Source organism: Mastomys coucha, unplaced genomic scaffold (genome assembly GCF_008632895.1).
Source record: "Mastomys coucha isolate ucsf_1 unplaced genomic scaffold, UCSF_Mcou_1 pScaffold5, whole genome shotgun sequence".
NCBI lineage: Eukaryota > Metazoa > Chordata > Mammalia > Rodentia > Muridae > Mastomys > Mastomys coucha.
In genome coordinates this window covers 111418400-111435816 of record NW_022196911.1, presented here as the reverse complement: position 1 = coordinate 111435816, position 17417 = coordinate 111418400, and the positions used below count along the sequence as shown (strand labels likewise).

General features: G+C 46.5%; 2 protein-coding genes across 4 annotated transcripts in view; both read left to right on the top strand.

The window, feature by feature from the left end:
• The window catches only part of LOC116077556 (CMRF35-like molecule 2), a 17959-nt gene extending 12335 nt beyond the window's left edge, over positions 1 to 5624 (top strand). For 2 of the 3 annotated variants that reach the window (XM_031352171.1, XM_031352172.1), the window contains exons 3-5: positions 1045 to 1392; positions 2045 to 2156; positions 3222 to 5624. In XM_031352171.1, coding sequence (XP_031208031.1) covers positions 1045 to 1392; positions 2045 to 2156; positions 3222 to 3354 — 593 coding nt within the window. In that variant the 3' untranslated portion in view covers positions 3355 to 5624. The remainder of the gene's footprint in view (positions 1 to 1044; positions 1393 to 2044; positions 2157 to 3221) is intronic. The other variant, XM_031352173.1, reaches the window with a different exon arrangement.
• Positions 5625 to 9251: 3627 nt separating this feature from the next.
• Positions 9252 to 17125, top strand: LOC116078532 (CMRF35-like molecule 3). Its single transcript, XM_031353813.1, has 4 exons — positions 9252 to 9452; positions 13389 to 13730; positions 14721 to 14859; positions 16616 to 17125. The coding sequence occupies exons 1-4, from the start codon at positions 9413 to 9415 to the stop codon at positions 16806 to 16808; spliced, it is 714 nt and encodes a 237-aa protein (XP_031209673.1). The 5' UTR covers positions 9252 to 9412; the 3' UTR covers positions 16809 to 17125.
• The last annotated feature ends 292 nt before the right edge of the window (positions 17126 to 17417 follow it).

Sequence of the window (17417 nt, the reverse complement as noted above, 5' to 3'; positions counted from 1 at the left end):
CTTCTCCCTCTCCCTTCCTTTCTCCCCCTCCCTCCCTCTCTGTCTTTCTTTCTATTGTCATTTTTCTTTCTTTGTTTTCTTTCTTCTTTCCTTTCTTTCTTTCATTCATTTATTTTCAAGGTAGGGTTTCTCTAAGATACCACAGTCTTGGGCAATGAGAGTAAAGGAATGAAGCCATAACCAAGGGCATGCATATCCAAGCCTTAAGCTTGGAGCTTTGCTTCTTTAATATTAAATGCCTATCTATGAAACAAATCTCAACTCTATGACAGCAGCCTTTACAGCAAATACTTATTGTTCTCATCTGTTGGGAGAGGCTCCAGTCAGACCCTAGGACAAGAAGGCTCCACTCCCTTCTCTCGTCCCCATAATTTCTCTTTCTTTCTATGCTGCCCATGTGCCTCTGCAGCCCCTTTTCTACCGCCAGGAATAAATGAGCTCACTCTGAGCCCTGTGGGTGGTGCTGGATGCTGGTGTTTGTGTTTCACCCAGGTGTGTGCAATGATCCTCCATCCTTAAAACCGAATCCAAAGCTGCTTGCCAAGTGCAGTCTGTCAGGACTGAAAAGATGACTCAGCAGTTAAGAGCATTTGCCGCTCTCACAGAGGACCCAGATTTGGTTCCTAGAACCCAATGGAGGCTCACAATTATTTCTAACTGTAATTCTAGGGGTCCTTTCTGATCTCTTGGGTATGCATATCACATATATAAAATAATACATAGAAATCTTTTTTTAAAAAATAGAGGTTTTGGTGCAAAGAAGCGATTTGTATACAACCTAACCTAAAGCCAGCTGTGTGGCCTTGCCCTCGCTTAACCAGACTGTAAAGACAGGGCCCATGTGTAGACAGACAGTGAGTTGATGCTTCGTCTCCACAGGGGACAGTGTTCTACTTTTCTGCCCCAGCCTCCAGTCCATTTGGCTTGCACCCCAAGTACCAATGTCCCTCCTGGTACTCTTCTTGGATCTCCCCATGCTTCAGATAAACAGCCACTTCCCAGACCACCCGGAGGGAGACCTAGATTCTGGCTTCTGTTTTCCAGGTTGTTTATCTCTGACGGGCCCTGGCTCTGTGTCTGGCTATGCAGGAAGCTCTCTCCATGTCCAGTGTCGATATACACCATCATATAAGGGCTATAAAAAATACTGGTGCCGAGGACCGCATGACACAACGTGTAAAACTATTGTAGAAACTGACGGAAGTGAGAAAGAAAAGAAGAGTGGCCGAGTGTCCATCAGAGATTATGCTGAGAACTCCACCATCACAGTGATCATGGAGAACCTTAGCGAAGATGACGCTGGGTCTTACTGGTGCAAGATTCAGACTTCCTTTATCTGGGATTCGTGGTCTCGTGACCCATCAGTCCGTGTAAAGGTGCATGTTTTCCCAGGTAAGACCACTCTGGCTCCAGCCACGGAGCTTTTGGGGATTATCTGCCAGCACTTGGGACATGTGTGGGCATTGTCTTGAAATGTGCCGCTTAGTGTGGTCATCTCAGCCAGGTTGGGAAAAGAGTGTGCGATAGACATGAGGAAAGATGGCTGGAGGAGGGACACGGTATAGGTCACATAAATAATCTGACATCTGACGCCTCTAGGAGGAGCTGAGAAACAACCCATGTCCTCCTTGGTGGCCTTAAAGTGACCTTCAATTGTTTAAATATGAAGGATGCTTGGCTATCCACCATGGCCTCTGGGAGGATCCTTGGGCCACTCTGAGCTGTGCTCCTTCATTCTCTCTCATAGGCTTCTCACCAGTTGGCAGGGAGGCAGGGACCCCTGAGAGACCTCTCTATCCTCTCTCAGGCAGAGTCAGACAGGGATGGGAAGAAAGTCTGAGATGACACAGACGGCCAGTCTTGGGCAAGAAGATTCCTTCAACCCTTGAGAGCCCCACCCAGGATGTGGCTGAGGTTTGGCTTAAAGCACTTCTCAAAATGTCCACTGTGAATCTATGATTCTGTGTGACATCAGATCCACACAGATACTCAGTACAGGCTGGGGACCAAGCAGTGACCTGGTATCTATCTTTATCTCCAATAGCCACAACCCCCATGGAGACTACACTCCCAGCCACTACTGCTATCCTCCCACTGGCGAATTCTGGAAAGAACCTGAGGATTAGTACTAATGCGATGTTCATCTTCCAACTGTGGTAAGGACCCAAGGCCTGGGGAGAGTCAGTAGCTGTAGGATTGTGGGGATCAACAGTGAGGTGGTACCTCGTATTGGGGAAACCTTATGATTGAGTGATATCCCTCCCCCATGCTAATCACCCTTTCACATTCTGCAAGCCTCCCTTGGATGCCAACGATGGAGGAGGGACTCAAGGGACACAGGCTTGGGGCAAACTCTGTGTTTAACAGATTTACATAGCCTTTCCATTTCCCCACCAGACTCTAGACCTGGAGTCCTAGCTAGCTCTGGGTGTCTTTCAAAAGTCACTGTTGAGGGCCAGGGTGGTGGCTCAGTGAATAAAGTTGCGTGACACCAAATCTAAGAACCTTAGTTCAAGCTCTGAGCCCCACACATAAATAAATAAGAGTAACGGTCATTGTTCAGCTGGGGTTCTTGCTCCCAGGAGCTTCTCATGAAGTCCGTAAAGGAATAGGCTCAGCTCTGGACTGAATTCTACATTTGTTCTTCCTTCTTAGAGATATTCAGAGAGGGCCAGGATGTCTCTAGGCCCCATTTCTAGGGAAATTCAGGGGAACTAGTTTCAGGAAGTCAACTGAAGGCTAGGGAGGGAGCTTCGTTACTAGGGTGCCTGCCTAACATGCACAAAGCCCAGAGTTTGATCCCCAGAAATGCATAGATTGGGTGTTGTGGTGCACATCTGTAATCACCAGCACTAGGGAATCAATAGTAAAATAAACAGAAGTTCAAATTCATAAGTACATCATAAAACCAGCTTGTGTTACATGAGCTCTGCCCCACCACCAACAAAGCCACTTAATAACAAAGAGACAGTAGGTAGCTCTGGGCCATTCTTTTTAAAAAAGCATGCCTAGCTGGAACCCTTTCCTCTCTTCACCCATCTCCTCTCTGCAACAACAGACCGGGGGCGGAGGGAGCACAGGAGAAGATCTTCTTGAGTCAGTCCCTAGTCTGTTTCTGGATCATTTGGGCCTTTGAGGCAAGGCATTAGGAAATGTGGGAAGAGGCATATTGGTCCCGGATCCTCTCCTTGAACTTATCTTCCATTTTCACATGCCCGCAGGTCCCTGATGAGCAGCATCCACTTCCAGGTCCTGGTCTTCCTGAAGCTGCCTCTGTTTCTGAGCATGCTCTGTGCTATCTTCTGGGTGAACAGGCTCTGGGGGATCCCTGGGGGACCCGCCCAAGAGCTATGAAGTGAAGCATCCTAGGAGCTCTGGGAGGGACTCAGCTCTGCAGACTTTGTGAGAGACACATTGGATTCTGGATCGACTCTGCTCAGAGGCAGCGGTGCCTGGACTCTGTTCTTCATTGTTATGTGTTTCGAAGGGGGGGCTGATGATCGGAGTCTTGGATATCAGACTCCTGTGGTGTCTTCCAGGTAAATGAGGGAGCAAGGCTGGGAGTAATGGCACATGCCGTTAATCCCAGCACTGGGGCAGCAGAGCCAAGTGAATTTCTGTGAGTTAAAGGCCAGCCTGGTCTATGTAGTGAGTTCCTGGACATCCAGGGCTAAATAATAGACTCTGTCTCAAACACCACCCCCTGCCCCCAAAGAGGAAACAAGACTCCCCTGTGCCCTGTGTTATTCTGCCTTTCCCTTCTCCAAACGTCCTGGATTCTGCTCTCATGTCAGCTCCAACGGGTAAGAACCTTCTCCAAGTTTCTTGAACAGAAGTCTATCCCCTTGGTCTTCTTGATGCCATAAAATCATCCCAGGCCATTGTCTCCGATGTCAATGATCACCTCCTTACTACAGAGAAGAGGTTCCCGAGGAACATGTCCCTCACAGACTTGGCTCACAGGCCATGCCCCCTCTTCTAGAACAATCCTAAAGGATTTGGCTTCTGGTAGAGCATTTCTACTGCTAACTCTCCCAAGCACACAGCATTCGTTGACCTCATCTGATCCTGTTAGCTCACTATGATCTCAGAGCCTCCTTATGTCCCCACAACCTGAAGGCATGTCAAGAGTTCAACACATGCTTGGCTGGAATGAAAGTAGCCAATCAGCTTGGAAGTGAAGTTCAGTGGTTATCCAGGGCGGCAGTGGAGGACAGTGCCCCTGCATTTCCTAACCTGGGAGGAGGTCTTCTGTGCACAGTGTTAACTGAGGGTCTATCTTTTCTCACTTAAGAAACCGACTGAGATCACCTTGGGGAAAAGACAGATATTCAAAGACAAGTAGGGTGCTAGTGTTGAGGAGATGCCAGGTCTGGGCATCTGCTGGGCAACCTCAGCTCTGAGAAAGGTTGATTGCCAATTTCTTCATTGCTGTTCTTTGTAGGGAGGACTCAGAGGGTTAGCCACCACTGCCACCATCTCCATTCATTCCAGGTATCCAGGCTAGACCTCCTTCTCCACCCTTAGGCTTGAGCCTGCCTTGAGCTAGTGATGCCCATTTCCTGAGAGAGGACATGTTTATAGAAGCAGCATAACTGGATGTACAGACTCATGGAATACAGCTCTATCCAAAGACAGAGCACACCGTGGATGTCGTTTCTTAGGGTGAGGCTGCCAGTCCAGCATCGTGAGTTTTTCTTCTAGCAGTTCAGATGGAGTGTGTGGACTCAGCATCAACTCTTGCTTACATTTTCCTTTTGGACACTGGATAGATTTGAGCGCACCAAGATCCTGGATGTAAGCCAGGAGATGTTTACCTAACCAGTGACACATCATGTTCAACAGAGTCGGGGAGTAGTGGGTCTAAATCTGTAATGAGGCGTTGCTGACGGTTGTGGGAAAGAGAGGGGCAGGCTTGGATGATGCATAGCCTGTGTGGTTGCATTATCAAACAGAAGGGTCAACTAGGAGCCTAGAGGTGTGAGCTCGCGGAATGTCCAGGGCTGGAGAGAAAGGCACAGGGAGAGATTAACTGGTTCCTAGAGGTAGGTAAAATTACCAGGTGACTGTTCAGGACCAAGGACAGAGCTCCAAAGGTGCGGTAAGAGTGCTAAGGTAAGAGTTCAGGACCAAGGACAGAGACCGCAGCGGCTCTTAGACCACCAACAGTGCTGGTTTCAGCTGCATAGCAGCCATCACCCTGTTCCCAGTGGTTTTTAACACGCATTCGTTTACATGTGTGTTTAACTATGCAGCTTCGTCCTACTCATGCATCCACGTAACGACCATCACAGTCAAAACAGAGGATTTCTCCACCATCACAAGTCCTCCTTCATGCGGGTCTGTCTCATTACTGCCCGCTAGAGACCACCGATCTCTGTCCGACTCTGGCTCTGTCACTTTGAGAATGTTCTAGAAAGGGAAGCATTTCAGTGGCAAATCTTTTCCTCTCCTGCTAAGTACAAGGTCTCTGGGATCCACACAAGCAGATATTCTTGGAAATCATCCATTCCTCTTTATTACTGAGCATTATTCCATTGTATAAATTCATTATAGTTTGTTTAACTCCTTAATCATTAAAGTTTTGGGGGTCATTTCCATTACAAATAAAACTGTTATCTGCATTTCCAGCGCATTTTCTTTCATATGATTGCACATTTTTATGTCTCCAGGATGTATGCTTGCACAACTACTAAGATATATAGTAAGTATATGTTTAGTTTTCTAAGAAATAACCCCCAGCTATTTCTGGCAGGGTGATGTCTTATTTTTCCATCAGCTAAGGATGGGAGATCTGGGTTTGTTTTTCGAGTTTTTTTTTTCTATCATCATCATTTATTTAGATTTCTTTGATGCCTGGAGTGCTTTGTCTGCACCTGTGTCTGTGAACCACATGCATGCATGCCTGATGCCTTGGAGGTCAGAGGAGAGCACTGGGGTCCTGGAACTGGAGTTAGGGATGGTCTTGAGCCTCCATGTGAGTGCTGGGAACCGAATCTGGATCCTGTACAAAAGCAGCTGGCACTCTTAACTATGGAGACCTGTCTCCTGCTTTCCTTATTTCTAGTTCATTCCAGATGTTCTGATAGGCATGTGGTTCTGAGTTTCCCAAGTGACTGATGAGATTGCAAATATTTCTGGTGTGTTCCATTTCTGCCCCTACATCATCCTTGATGGCATATCTATTTTGTGTCTTCTTTCTTTCTCTCTCTCTTTTTCTTTCTTTTTAAAGACTTATTTATTTATTGTATGTGAGTACACTGTAGCTGTCTTCAGACACTCCAGAAGAGGGCTTCAGATCTCATTACAGATGGTTGTAAGCCACCATGTGGTTGCTGGGATTTGAACTCAGGACCTTTGGAAGAGCAGTGAGTGCTCTTAACCGCTGAGCCATCTCTCCAGTCCCCTTCTATTTATTTTTGAACCGAAGCTGTTTTTTTTAAATTTTCTTACTTTTTTTTTTAAAACTTAGTGTGTCACAGTGCAAGTGTAGAGGTCAGAAGACAACTTGTGGGAGTTGGTTCTCTTCTTCTACCAAGTGGGTCGTGGGAATTGAACTCAGGTCTTCAAACTGAGAGGCAGGCGACTTTACCTGCTAAGCCGTCCTGACCCACTTCTGTTTCAGCCACCCGAGTTGTGTACTGCAGACATGCACTGCCACGCCTGGATTAAATAAATTAATGTTTCTTATTGCTTTCTTTTTAGAGTTCTCTGAGCACTGTACACAGAAGTCTTTGTCCATATTTTATCTCAATCTCTGGCTTGTGTTTTTATCCTCCTTATAAGATAGTTTACTGTGAACAAAATTATGCTTTGTGTGTTTGTATGTGTATAGCGCACATGTGTGTTTGTGTGCCTGTGTATGTGTGGGCACACTTGCCTGTCCATGCACATGTGGAGGCCAGAACTGACATCGATTGCTTTCCTATATTACTTTGTAACTTATTATCCTCTCACAGAATCTGGAGCTTGCTCTTTGAGCTTCACTGCCTGGCCCGCAAGTCCCCAGGAGTCCCCTATCACCTTCAGTGCAGAGGATACAGGTGTGTGCCACTGTACCCAGGTTTTATGTAGGTGCTGGGGACATGAGCTCAGGTCCTCATGGTGACAGAGCAAGCACTTTATCCATGAGCCATCTCCCTGGTCAAAACGTTTTTAAACTTTGATAACACACAATTCATCAAATTTTCCTTTAAAGGTTATGATTTTGGTGTCACATATTAGAAATTGTGAGTTCTCTCATATTTGTTCAAACTTTTAAAAAGTTTTAAAGTATCTATCATCTGTCTGTCTGTCTTGTCTCTGTGTGTGTGAGTGTGTGTGTGCGTGTGTGTGTGTGTGTGAGAGAGAGAGAGAGAGAGAGAGAGAAAGAGAGAGAGAGAGAGAGAGAGAGAGCATATGCAGAGGCCATAGGAGGGTTGAGTGCCCTGCTCCATTGCTCTCTGTTTGATTCCCTTGAGACAGGGTCTGTCTATGAACTGGAGTTCACCACTTTTTGGCTAGGCTGATAGCCAACAGGCCTGAGTTTGGTAGTTTTTTTACCTTAACATTTGAGCTCATGAATTATGATTTATTTTGGATTTCTTGTTCAACACAGGAGGAGGGAAGTTCAAGGCATTTAGTTTTCTACCGTGTGGCTATCTGATTGTTTCAACAGTATGTGTTAAACTCATAATCTTCCACTGTTGTTGTTATTTTGTCAAAACAAGTCAAGAACATTTGAGTGGGAGATGTGACATTATCCAGAGCTCAGTGAGAAATGAAGCCACCAAAAGGTGGATCTGAACCAAAGACAGAGCCCTATAGTGAAACTTACGCAGACAATTGCCCTTTAAAATACTATGAGCAAAACAGAATGTGTCTGTCAGTTCATGCAGAATCTTGGGCAGCAGTCTGCAACCCCTGACTAGAGGATGGAAAAGTCAGAACTGTGGATGCGTGCCTGGAGCCATATGGTGCTCCCAGCAGGTGTGAGGACTGACCTTCTAAGGCGCACAGGTGGGCCTGCAGGGATGAGGTGGGGACCAGTCAGCAGGGCAGATTCAGTTCTTTGCCTGTCTTGTGACTGGGCCCTGGGTGGTGTCATATCTTCAAGTCTTGCTCTTATAATAATCAATGAACTAGGCAAAGACCCCTTTCTATGGCCCTTCGTGTCCTGGCTATAAATTCTTTAAAACTCCTTCCTTCTCCTAGGTCTGGGTGTCCTGGGACAACTCCGGCCAGTAGATGGCAGTGTGGCTCTTGATCTTTTCTTCAATAAGCATTGTATAGACCTCACCCTAGAGCTTAGTCTTGACTATATTCAGGGTTGGTCATATCTCCTAATCCAAACTTCTCTGTGCACACCCTCACAGACATATCTACAGGTGAGTCTCCTGGGTGGCTTCAGATCCAGTCAAGTTGACAATGAAGATTAGAAATCATAAGCATTCCCTGTGTCTGTGTGTGTGTGTGCACACGTGCATGCATGCATGCATGCTTGTGTGTGTGTGTCTTTATAAACTTCCTCCCAAGAAAATTTGATACCAGAGACATAGCATACCTGTATTTTTCTACATTTGAAAGCTTGGGCTCCACAGCAAAACTAGGTCTTATAGAAACAGAACAAGGGCGTGTGGATTCACCTCAGTGGATAGAGTGCTTGCCTAGCATTCATGAAACTTTGGTTTCAGGCTTCAGACCCTCATAAAACCAAGCATGCTAGTGAATGCCTATAACCCCGCACTTTAATGTTGGAAAGAGGAAAATGAGAAGTTCAAGGCCAGCTTGGGCTCCATGAGACCTCACCTCAAACCCACACTCTTCCTTGTTCTCTGAGCCAATGCCTGTGGCCCTCATAGCCATTGTGACAGATGCCCCTGCCAGAGAAATCCCTGCCCTGAGGTCCATAGCTAGAGAAATCCCTGCTGCCCCAGGCTGAGCCTTCAGCAATGCCCTCTGCCACCCAGGGCTCAGCCTAGGCTACTGCCATGGGCCTAGCCTGGGCTTCCTTGGGCTCCCTTGCTATTGCAGCCATCCTGCCTTTGGTTGCTCTCCTCTCCCATGATTCCCTGCAACTCAATTCCATTCTAGGTGGGGGTCTGCTGTATTCCATCATTTGTGTCTGTCTCTGCCAACCTGTGTGTCTGCATCTGTCCTTGTGATTCCCATCAGTCTTTCAAGTTCATGTCTCGCATTGCATCTATTCAGTAGAGGAAGTTCCCTGTTCACCCAGCTGTCCCTCACGTGCCGAGACTTTGTCTTCTCAAAGATTGACATCATCTTCTTCCAGTACGCAAAACTGAGAAGTTTTGTCAAGGAAGTTATTGAGAGAATTGAAGGAGAGAGACCTAAAGGAAACTCAAGCTGAGCTTCAAGTCCTTGCAGGGTGCTGGCATCTGTCACCACCAAGGACGGGAGAGGAGACAAGACCATGTGGCAGTTCCCTGCTCTGCTCTTCCTCTTCCTCCCAGGTAAGGAGCAGGGGCTTTAGATGCTTCAGTGTCAGTGCCGAGGGTGAGAGAGATGGTCTGTGCTGAGGGTGAGAGAGATGGTCTGTGCTGAGGGTGAGAGAGACGGTCCGCCCTGGGTTAGGGAAAACCGGCGGATTCATTCACCAGCTGCTTACTCCCAAAATAAAAGGCAAGCTTTTGGCATCTGATGGATTCTGTGGGTATTGCAGAAAAACCAAAACCAAAAACAATTTAAAAAACCAAAACCAAACCTTCCAGGATATGTTTCTCAACCCTAGCTGCTCCACAAAAGCCAGTGAGTGAATGGATGAACTAATTCTTTAAAAATGAGTTTTTAGTTTTATGTTTGGCACATGCAGCCCAAGATGACTCTGAATTTGTGATCCTCTGGACTCCACCCTCTGGGTGTTGGGATTTCTAGCATGCAGCTCCATCTCCAGTCACATTTTGAGTTTTAACTGACACAGTAATTAATATTACAGCGACTGGGTGTGGTGGTGATTGTCTTTAATGCCTTTAATCTTCTCTATGAGGTACTTTGAAATATTCAGTTATCAGCCATATTTTTCATCTGTCTCATACAATACTGAAAGTTGTCATTCTCTTCAAATGACAGACAACCCTGTGTCCTAACTACTCTCCCCGTATGCCGCGAGCACTCGCCTGTTTCCCTCAGACCCTTCCCAGGCTGATAACACTATTCTCTTCTCTACTCCTTTGAGGTTAGCTTTTGTTCTTTTGAGAAAAAAAAATGTGGCCCTGTGATGTATGTATGTGTAATTGGTTGTGTGTATGTCTCTCTGTGTGTGTACACATGTGCATGTGCTTTCATGTGCACACATGGGTGTACACATACATGTGGAAGCCAAAGATTGGCACTGGGTTCCTTTCTCTATTGCTCTGTACCTTGTTTGTTCAGACATGGTCTCCCTCCAAGCCTGGAGCTTAGCGATTCAGTCTATCTGGCCAGTGATCTCCAGGATCCTCCTGTCTTTGGGGTTACAGACACCCCTCATCTCACCTGGATTTTCTTCCATGCGTTCTGTGGATCCAAACTCAGATCTTCTTGATTACACAGAAACATTTCACAGACTGGTCTGTCTCCCCATCTTCCTAGCCACAGAGAGTAACTTTTTAGCTTCCACACATCAATAAAAATGTGTGGTAGCGTCTTCCTGTGTCTGATTTATTTCAGTTCCTCCAATCTCAGCCGTGGGCTGCAAATGGCAGAACTCAATCCTTTTACAATGATTCTCCTTTGCATTCACCCACCACAGTCTGTTATCCGTTCATCCGCATCCATGTGACTCTGTGCCGTGGCTCCTGGGACCACCACCGTGGTAAACCCAAGGGAAAATGTCTCTTTGACATTCTTGATTCATGTCTCTGGGCCATGTGTTTGCTTTCTGTTACTGTGGTGCAGACCATGGCTAAAAGAAACTCCAGGAGGAAAAGGTTTATTTGGCTTAAAGGTCCGTCATAGAGGGAAACCAGAGAAAGAGCTCAAGCAGGGCAGAAAGCTGGAGGTGGGAGCTGAGGCAGAGAGAATGGAGGAGCATGGCTTGCTCTCCATGGCTTGTTCAGCCTGTTTTCTTATGCTGCCTAGGGTTGGCACCACCCACAGGGAACTGGACCTTCCCATGTCAAGAAAATGCCCCCTGGACTTGCCTAGAGACCAACCTGATGGAGACCGTTTCTCAATAGATGTTCTTTCTTTCTGTATGCTCCCAGATGGTGCCAGGCTTATAAAAACCCAACCAGCCCAGGCGATGTCCCCAGTGGGATTGCTGAGTTAAGCGATGTCCCCCAGTGGGATTGCTGAGTTATGTAGCAGTTCTGTGCTAGTTTTCTGAGGAACTCCCACACTGTCTCCCATAAAGTCTAATATACAATCCAACACACAGTGTGCGAGACATCTTCTCTCCCACATACATCAACAATTGTTATATTTTGTCTTTTTTGGTAATAACCATTCAACCTGGGGTATGATGCTCTTTGTGATTCTGATTTGTATCGATCCCCCTGACAATTAGTGAAATTGAACATTTGTCTGTATATCTATTGACCATTTGTATCTCCTTTGTGAACTGTCTGCTCAGTCTGTCTACTCATGTGTGTGTGTGTGTGTGTGTGTGTGTTTTGTGTGAGCATCCACATGTAGGTGTTAACATGCATGTGTAGGTTTGACCATGCATGCTGCGCATGTGTATAGGTGTGAGCATACATGCTGGGCATGTGTGTAGGTATGAGCACGTGTGGGTAGGTTGAGCATGCATGTGTAGGTGTGTGATGGGGCATGAGCATGTGGGTGTAGGTGTGAGCATGGCATGCGTGCGTGCAGGCACACCAGCCCATGGGTATGCCCACATGTGGAGGCCTGAGGTGAAGAGGCCAGTTGTCATTCTTGAAATACTCCCCACCTTATTATTATTATTAATTTATTTTATGTTTGACACAAGGTCCCATTATTTAGCTCTGTCTGGCTTGCAACTCTCTACGTAACCCAGGCTGGCCTTGAACTCACAGAGACATGGCTGCATGTGCCTTCATGACTGACTCCCACCTTTATTTCCCAAGATAGGATTTCTCACTAAAACTGAAGCTGGGTTGGATGGCCAAGGAGCTTCTAGAATCGACTGTCTTTACCTTTGACCTCCAGGGTTGGGCTACAGGGATGCACCCACCATCATCACTCCTGACTTTTTACATGGCTGTTGGGGAAACAGACACAGGTTCTTTGTGGTTGTCCGTACACTGCAGATATTATGCTGACTAAGCCACATCTCCACAGCCCCTCATTTGTTCATTTGTAACTGGAATATGATTGCTGTTGGACTTGAGTTGAATTCTTGTTCATAGTCTGGAAGTTGACCTCCTGGCAGACCCATAGTCTGAAAAGACTCTCCCATGCTGCAGGCTGTCTCCCCATGCTGTGGGTGGAGACCTTTTGTTTTAAAATAACTACACTGAGCAATTTTTGTTTTCTTACGGCATATTATTATGACATATTTTATTGTTGAAGCCAGGACCCTGAAGCACTTCCTTTATAATTTTTCTTAAAGATTTATTTATTTATGTATTTTTATATATGTGAGTTCTCTCCATGAACAGCAGAAGACATCAGATCCCACATCAGACGGTTATGAGCCACCATATGGTGGCTGGGAATTGAACTCAGGACTTCTGGAAGAGCAGTCAGTGCTCTTAACAACTGGGCCATCTCCCCAGAGCCTGCTTTGTTATTTTTTTACAGAGGGTATTTGATATTTGTTGCTTGTGCATGCTGTGTAAGCACCTCACCAATGGTGCTGCATCCTCAGTCCTTACCAAGAGCTCTGGGACTCAGATTACACGGATCTGAAGGGCAGACAGCACAGGGTCTGTGTGCTGTGGGCTCTGCACCACACGGAAATCAGATTGGTTGGTGTCATTTTGGTCAGCCTCCAAGGCAACCATCCCAGAGACTGCTGGAACTACCGAAAGTGACGTCTGTGTGGCCGTGGGAAGTGGCTTCTTCAGATGAACCTCCTGAGGGTCATGGGTGTGGAAATGAAGATAGGATCATGTCCAGTGGACACGGACTTCTGACACTTCCTCTGCTCCAGTCATGATTGGTCATTGTCACCATTTTACCTTCTGAGAGCTGTAACTGGGCTCTTCAGCCTTTTTTCTTTTTCTTTTTTTCTTTTCATTTCTTTCTTTCTTTCTTTCTCTCTTTCTTTCTTTCTTTCTTTCTTTCTTTCTTTCTTTCTTCCTCTCTCTCTCTCTCTCTCTCTCTCTCTTTCTCTCTCTCCTTTTGAGGATAATGGTGCTGATCTGTCTTGGGACAAGGGAAGGCCTTCACTGGCTGTTATTCAGCTCATGAACTCTCCTTGGCCCAGTAGACTTCCTTCCCTGGAGGAGGAGATCAGTGGTCCATGCGTTTGTGTTTTCCAGGCTGCTGCACAGCTCAGGATCCAGTCACAGGTCCAGCAGAGGTGAGCGGTCATGAGCAGGGCTCCTTGACAGTGCGGTGCCAATATACCTCAGGCTATAAAAATTACAAGAAGTACTGGTGCCAAGGAGCTTATTGGAAAACATGTGAAATGCTTGTTGAAACCGATGCATCACAGCAGTCAGTGAAGAAGAACCGTGTGTCCATCAGGGACGACCAGACAGACTTCATCTTCACGGTGACCATGGAGGATCTAAGGATGAGCGATGCTGACATTTACTGGTGTGGAATTACGAAATCTGGATATGATCCCATGTTTCAAGTTAATGTGAACATTGACCCAGGTAAGTAAAAATTCCAAAATATCCTGGTGAAGTATCAGCGACCCTTGTAACAGTCTTACTAGAAAAGATAAACTGAGTCTACTCTATTTGTCCTGTTTTCTCCAAGAAAGGTGGGAAAGCCTTGTAGGCATGTCTTAGATAGTCTCAGTCCCACAGATCTGGGAATTGAACTCAGAATCTCATGTGTGCTAGCCAAGCACTCTACCACTGAGCTAAACTCCCATGCGAGACCCCTTCCTCTTTAACATAAAATAAAGGAAGCCACAGAACCTCTTTCTGGGCAAGATAGAATAATAAGGATCAAGTTTACATCTTGCTTAAACAACTACAACAAAGAAAATAGACAAAATTGGAGCTGGAGAGATGGCTCAGAGATTAAGAGCCCTTGTTGTTCTTCCAGAGGACTGGATTTCCTTCCCAGCATCTACATGGTAGCTTGAAACCATCTGTAACTCCAGTTCCAAGGAATCTGCCGCCCTCTTCTGGCCCCAATGGGCACTGCAAGTACATGGTGCACATAGATATAAGAGAACAGCCATCACATATACAAAAATGTCTTTTTAAAAAATAACATAGACAAAATATGCAAAACTGAAGTGTTTCTGCATATTGCATACTGGGCAGTAATGAGTAAGCTCTGAAGGAAGCGAGTTTTAAAGGGGAGTTGTCTCTTTTCTCTGCACATCATCTTTCCTTAGAAAGAATCAAAGTATTAGGCAGAGTGGTACACATCTTTAATCCCAGAACTAGAGAGGCAAAGGTAGGCAGATCTCTGAGTTTGAGGCCAGCCTGGTCCATGGAATGAGTCCCAAATGATGGGGGCTACACAGAAAACCCTGTCTCAAAAATAAATAATAAATAAATAAATAAAGCAAGTTCTAGATGGTGACTATAAATTGAGTTCCTTAATTCCTAGTAGGAAGGACTTAAGGCCATACCTGATCTGGACTATTTACAGCAGGACTAAACCATGATTTCTTGTATCTTCAGCCCCAGAAATTACAACTACAATAATGACAACCATACCCACATTTCTGACATCATTACCACCAACCATGGAGAACATTGACATGGAAAACATTGACATGGAAAATATTGGCAAGGTGACTCAGAGCACCCTCTTCATCTGGTAAGCAGAGCTGAACTCTGGCAGCTCCTTCCCACTGGGCTGACCCTGTGGCCTCTTCCCTGGAGGGCCACAAGCTAGAAAATAAAATGCCCAGGAATCCTGGGATTCAGGAAAACCAATAATTTCTTGCCTAAGTATATCTCAAGCTTCATTTAACATAGCTATATTCATGTATCTGAATACCAAATTGGCCTGTCCATCTTGTAATTTTATTTGTTAACCTCAGTTATCATCTTGTAGAAAGTCTTGGGCTGGTGGACTCTCATGTCAAAGTCTGAGGTGGGCTCCCCGATCCTCTCACCTTTTAGTAAAGCAGGGCTCCCCTTCTAAGTCTCAGCTGCACTCATCTTCACCTGAGTGACAGGAAAGACTGAGCACAAGTTTTGTGTCTCCCCTGTGCGTCACCCAGAGGGCAAGACAGAGGGCCTTGGTTGGGTCCCCACTGAGTTAGAAGAGATCCCTCCTGCTTCCAGCCTACAAATAAATCTCCTTGTTCCTATGCAACTCTGCCAAGAACCAGTTGGGGATGTGTGGGGGTCTCCTCAGTGCAGAGGAGGAGTGGGATACTGAGGACTGAGGTGTGCTCAGATTGTGTTTGTCACACTTGAAGATGTCCAGAGGAAGCCCCAGCACTGTAGAGCTACCTTGGCATAATTTTACCACAGCCTGCTGGGGTCAAGTCTCCAGACGAAGCACACAGATAAACCACAAGCTCAGCTAAGGCCTAGGTCACTTCTCTATGTTTCCCTGAGAATTGTCCCTCAGGTCTCATCAAGTCCCCTGTCCTTTCTACTGTGCTCTTTCTGCTCCCTAAATCTTAAGTTAGACAAATACGTCTCAAAGCATCCCACCTCATAGGCTCTCTCAAGGATTCTTTTTAAAAATGTTCTTTCTCTGCTAGGGCATTGGAAGTGTTTCATTGCTTGTTTAGAAAGTGGATGGAATGTTAGTTATCAAGTGACGGAGGGTTCCAGGTTCCAGAAATGTAGGTCCAAGAGAGTGTTCAGCACAGAGAGTGATCAGTCTGTGGAAACATTTCAGCACATTGGATGGCATGGTCTGCCATGCAGCAGCTCTTGAATGTTCCAGGAACATGTTTGGGCTAGCCTGTGACTCCCAGAGTATCTGCAGTTGTAGAAGCTTTCCACAAGCTGAGGATGGCCTCCTGGTGGGCCCAAGGAGAATCCAAGGATGGTCCAAGGAGGAAGATGGAGACCTGGGCAGGGGAAAGAAGATGGCAGGGAGATGGGGAATGGGTCTTAATGCTGTTCAGAGCCTCATGGTTCCACAGCGTATAATAAAGGGACACCAAGAACTGCAAGGCCAGTGTCAATCCACTGACAGAGTGGAAGCAGCCATCAGCCATTTCTAGATGAAGTGTGCCCCAAGCTCCTAACACACAGGTCCTGATGAGGCTGGGCAGGATCATCCTGGGGAAGGATGTTCCAGAAGCCAAGGTCAAAGGCTGGGGAGCAGTGAAGCCTTCAGCCTGGCAGGAATGGAGGAGGATTGCTGGGAGAGCAGACAAACAGAGAGGATGGTGGTCAAAAGGAAAGGACGGATATCGAGTAAAGCTTCCTCGGGTGAGGGCCTATCCTGCAGGAGCATGACCAGCCATGCACTTGCAGGGAGGCCGACCTGTACCATCTCAGGCTTGTCCTTATCTGGCCCTTGAAGGCTAGGATATGGGCACCAGGAAGGCTGAGCCCTCTATGCCAGGTGGTGGCTTACTTCCTGCCTCCTTTGTTTCCTGCAGGTCCCTGCTGAGCAGCATCTCCTTCCAGCTGATGGTCTTTGTGGTGATTCCCCTGTTCCTGAGCATGCTCAGTGCTGTCCTCTGGGTGAACAGGCCTCAGAGACATTATGGGGGAGGTGAAATTGGCCTGGTGAAGGCCCATAGATTGGATGGCCAAGACAGAGACAAACACTTCCCAGAAGATGAAAAATAATCTCTCTGTGTCACTGTCTCTGTTTCTCTTTCCTGTGTGTGTGTGTGTGTGTATACACATTGTGTGGACAGATGTGTATGTAGAAGACATCTTCAGGTATCATCCCATTAATGTTTGAGACTAGGTTTCTCATTGACCTAGACCTTTGTCAAGTAGGCCAGATAGGTGGTCAGGGAATTCCAGGGAATTCCTGCCTCTACCCCTCATTCTGCCATTACAAGCACACACAACTGTTCTCACATAAAAACAAACAAACACCTTAGATTGTAGGGATTGAACCCAGGCCCTTGAACTTGCAAGGAAGAGAAGCACTTTATCAACCAAGCCATCTGCCCAGTCTGGGAAAGACTGGTTCTATTAAGGAACGACTGGTCAGCAGCACCATGGCTCTGAGGTGCTGTGGGCCCAGACGCAGACTAAGCTCACTCCTATAGCAGTGACAGCTGAGTTCTGGAACCCATCCATGTCCCCCTCTCTCAGAACACCCCACAGTGCCTACCTGGGCTTTCCTTCCACTGACAGCTTCCAGGGAACTAGAAAATACAAGAAAAAGTCATGTGTCTTCGTAGGGCCCTAGTTCCTTAGAGGACACTTGCCAATACAAGTCTG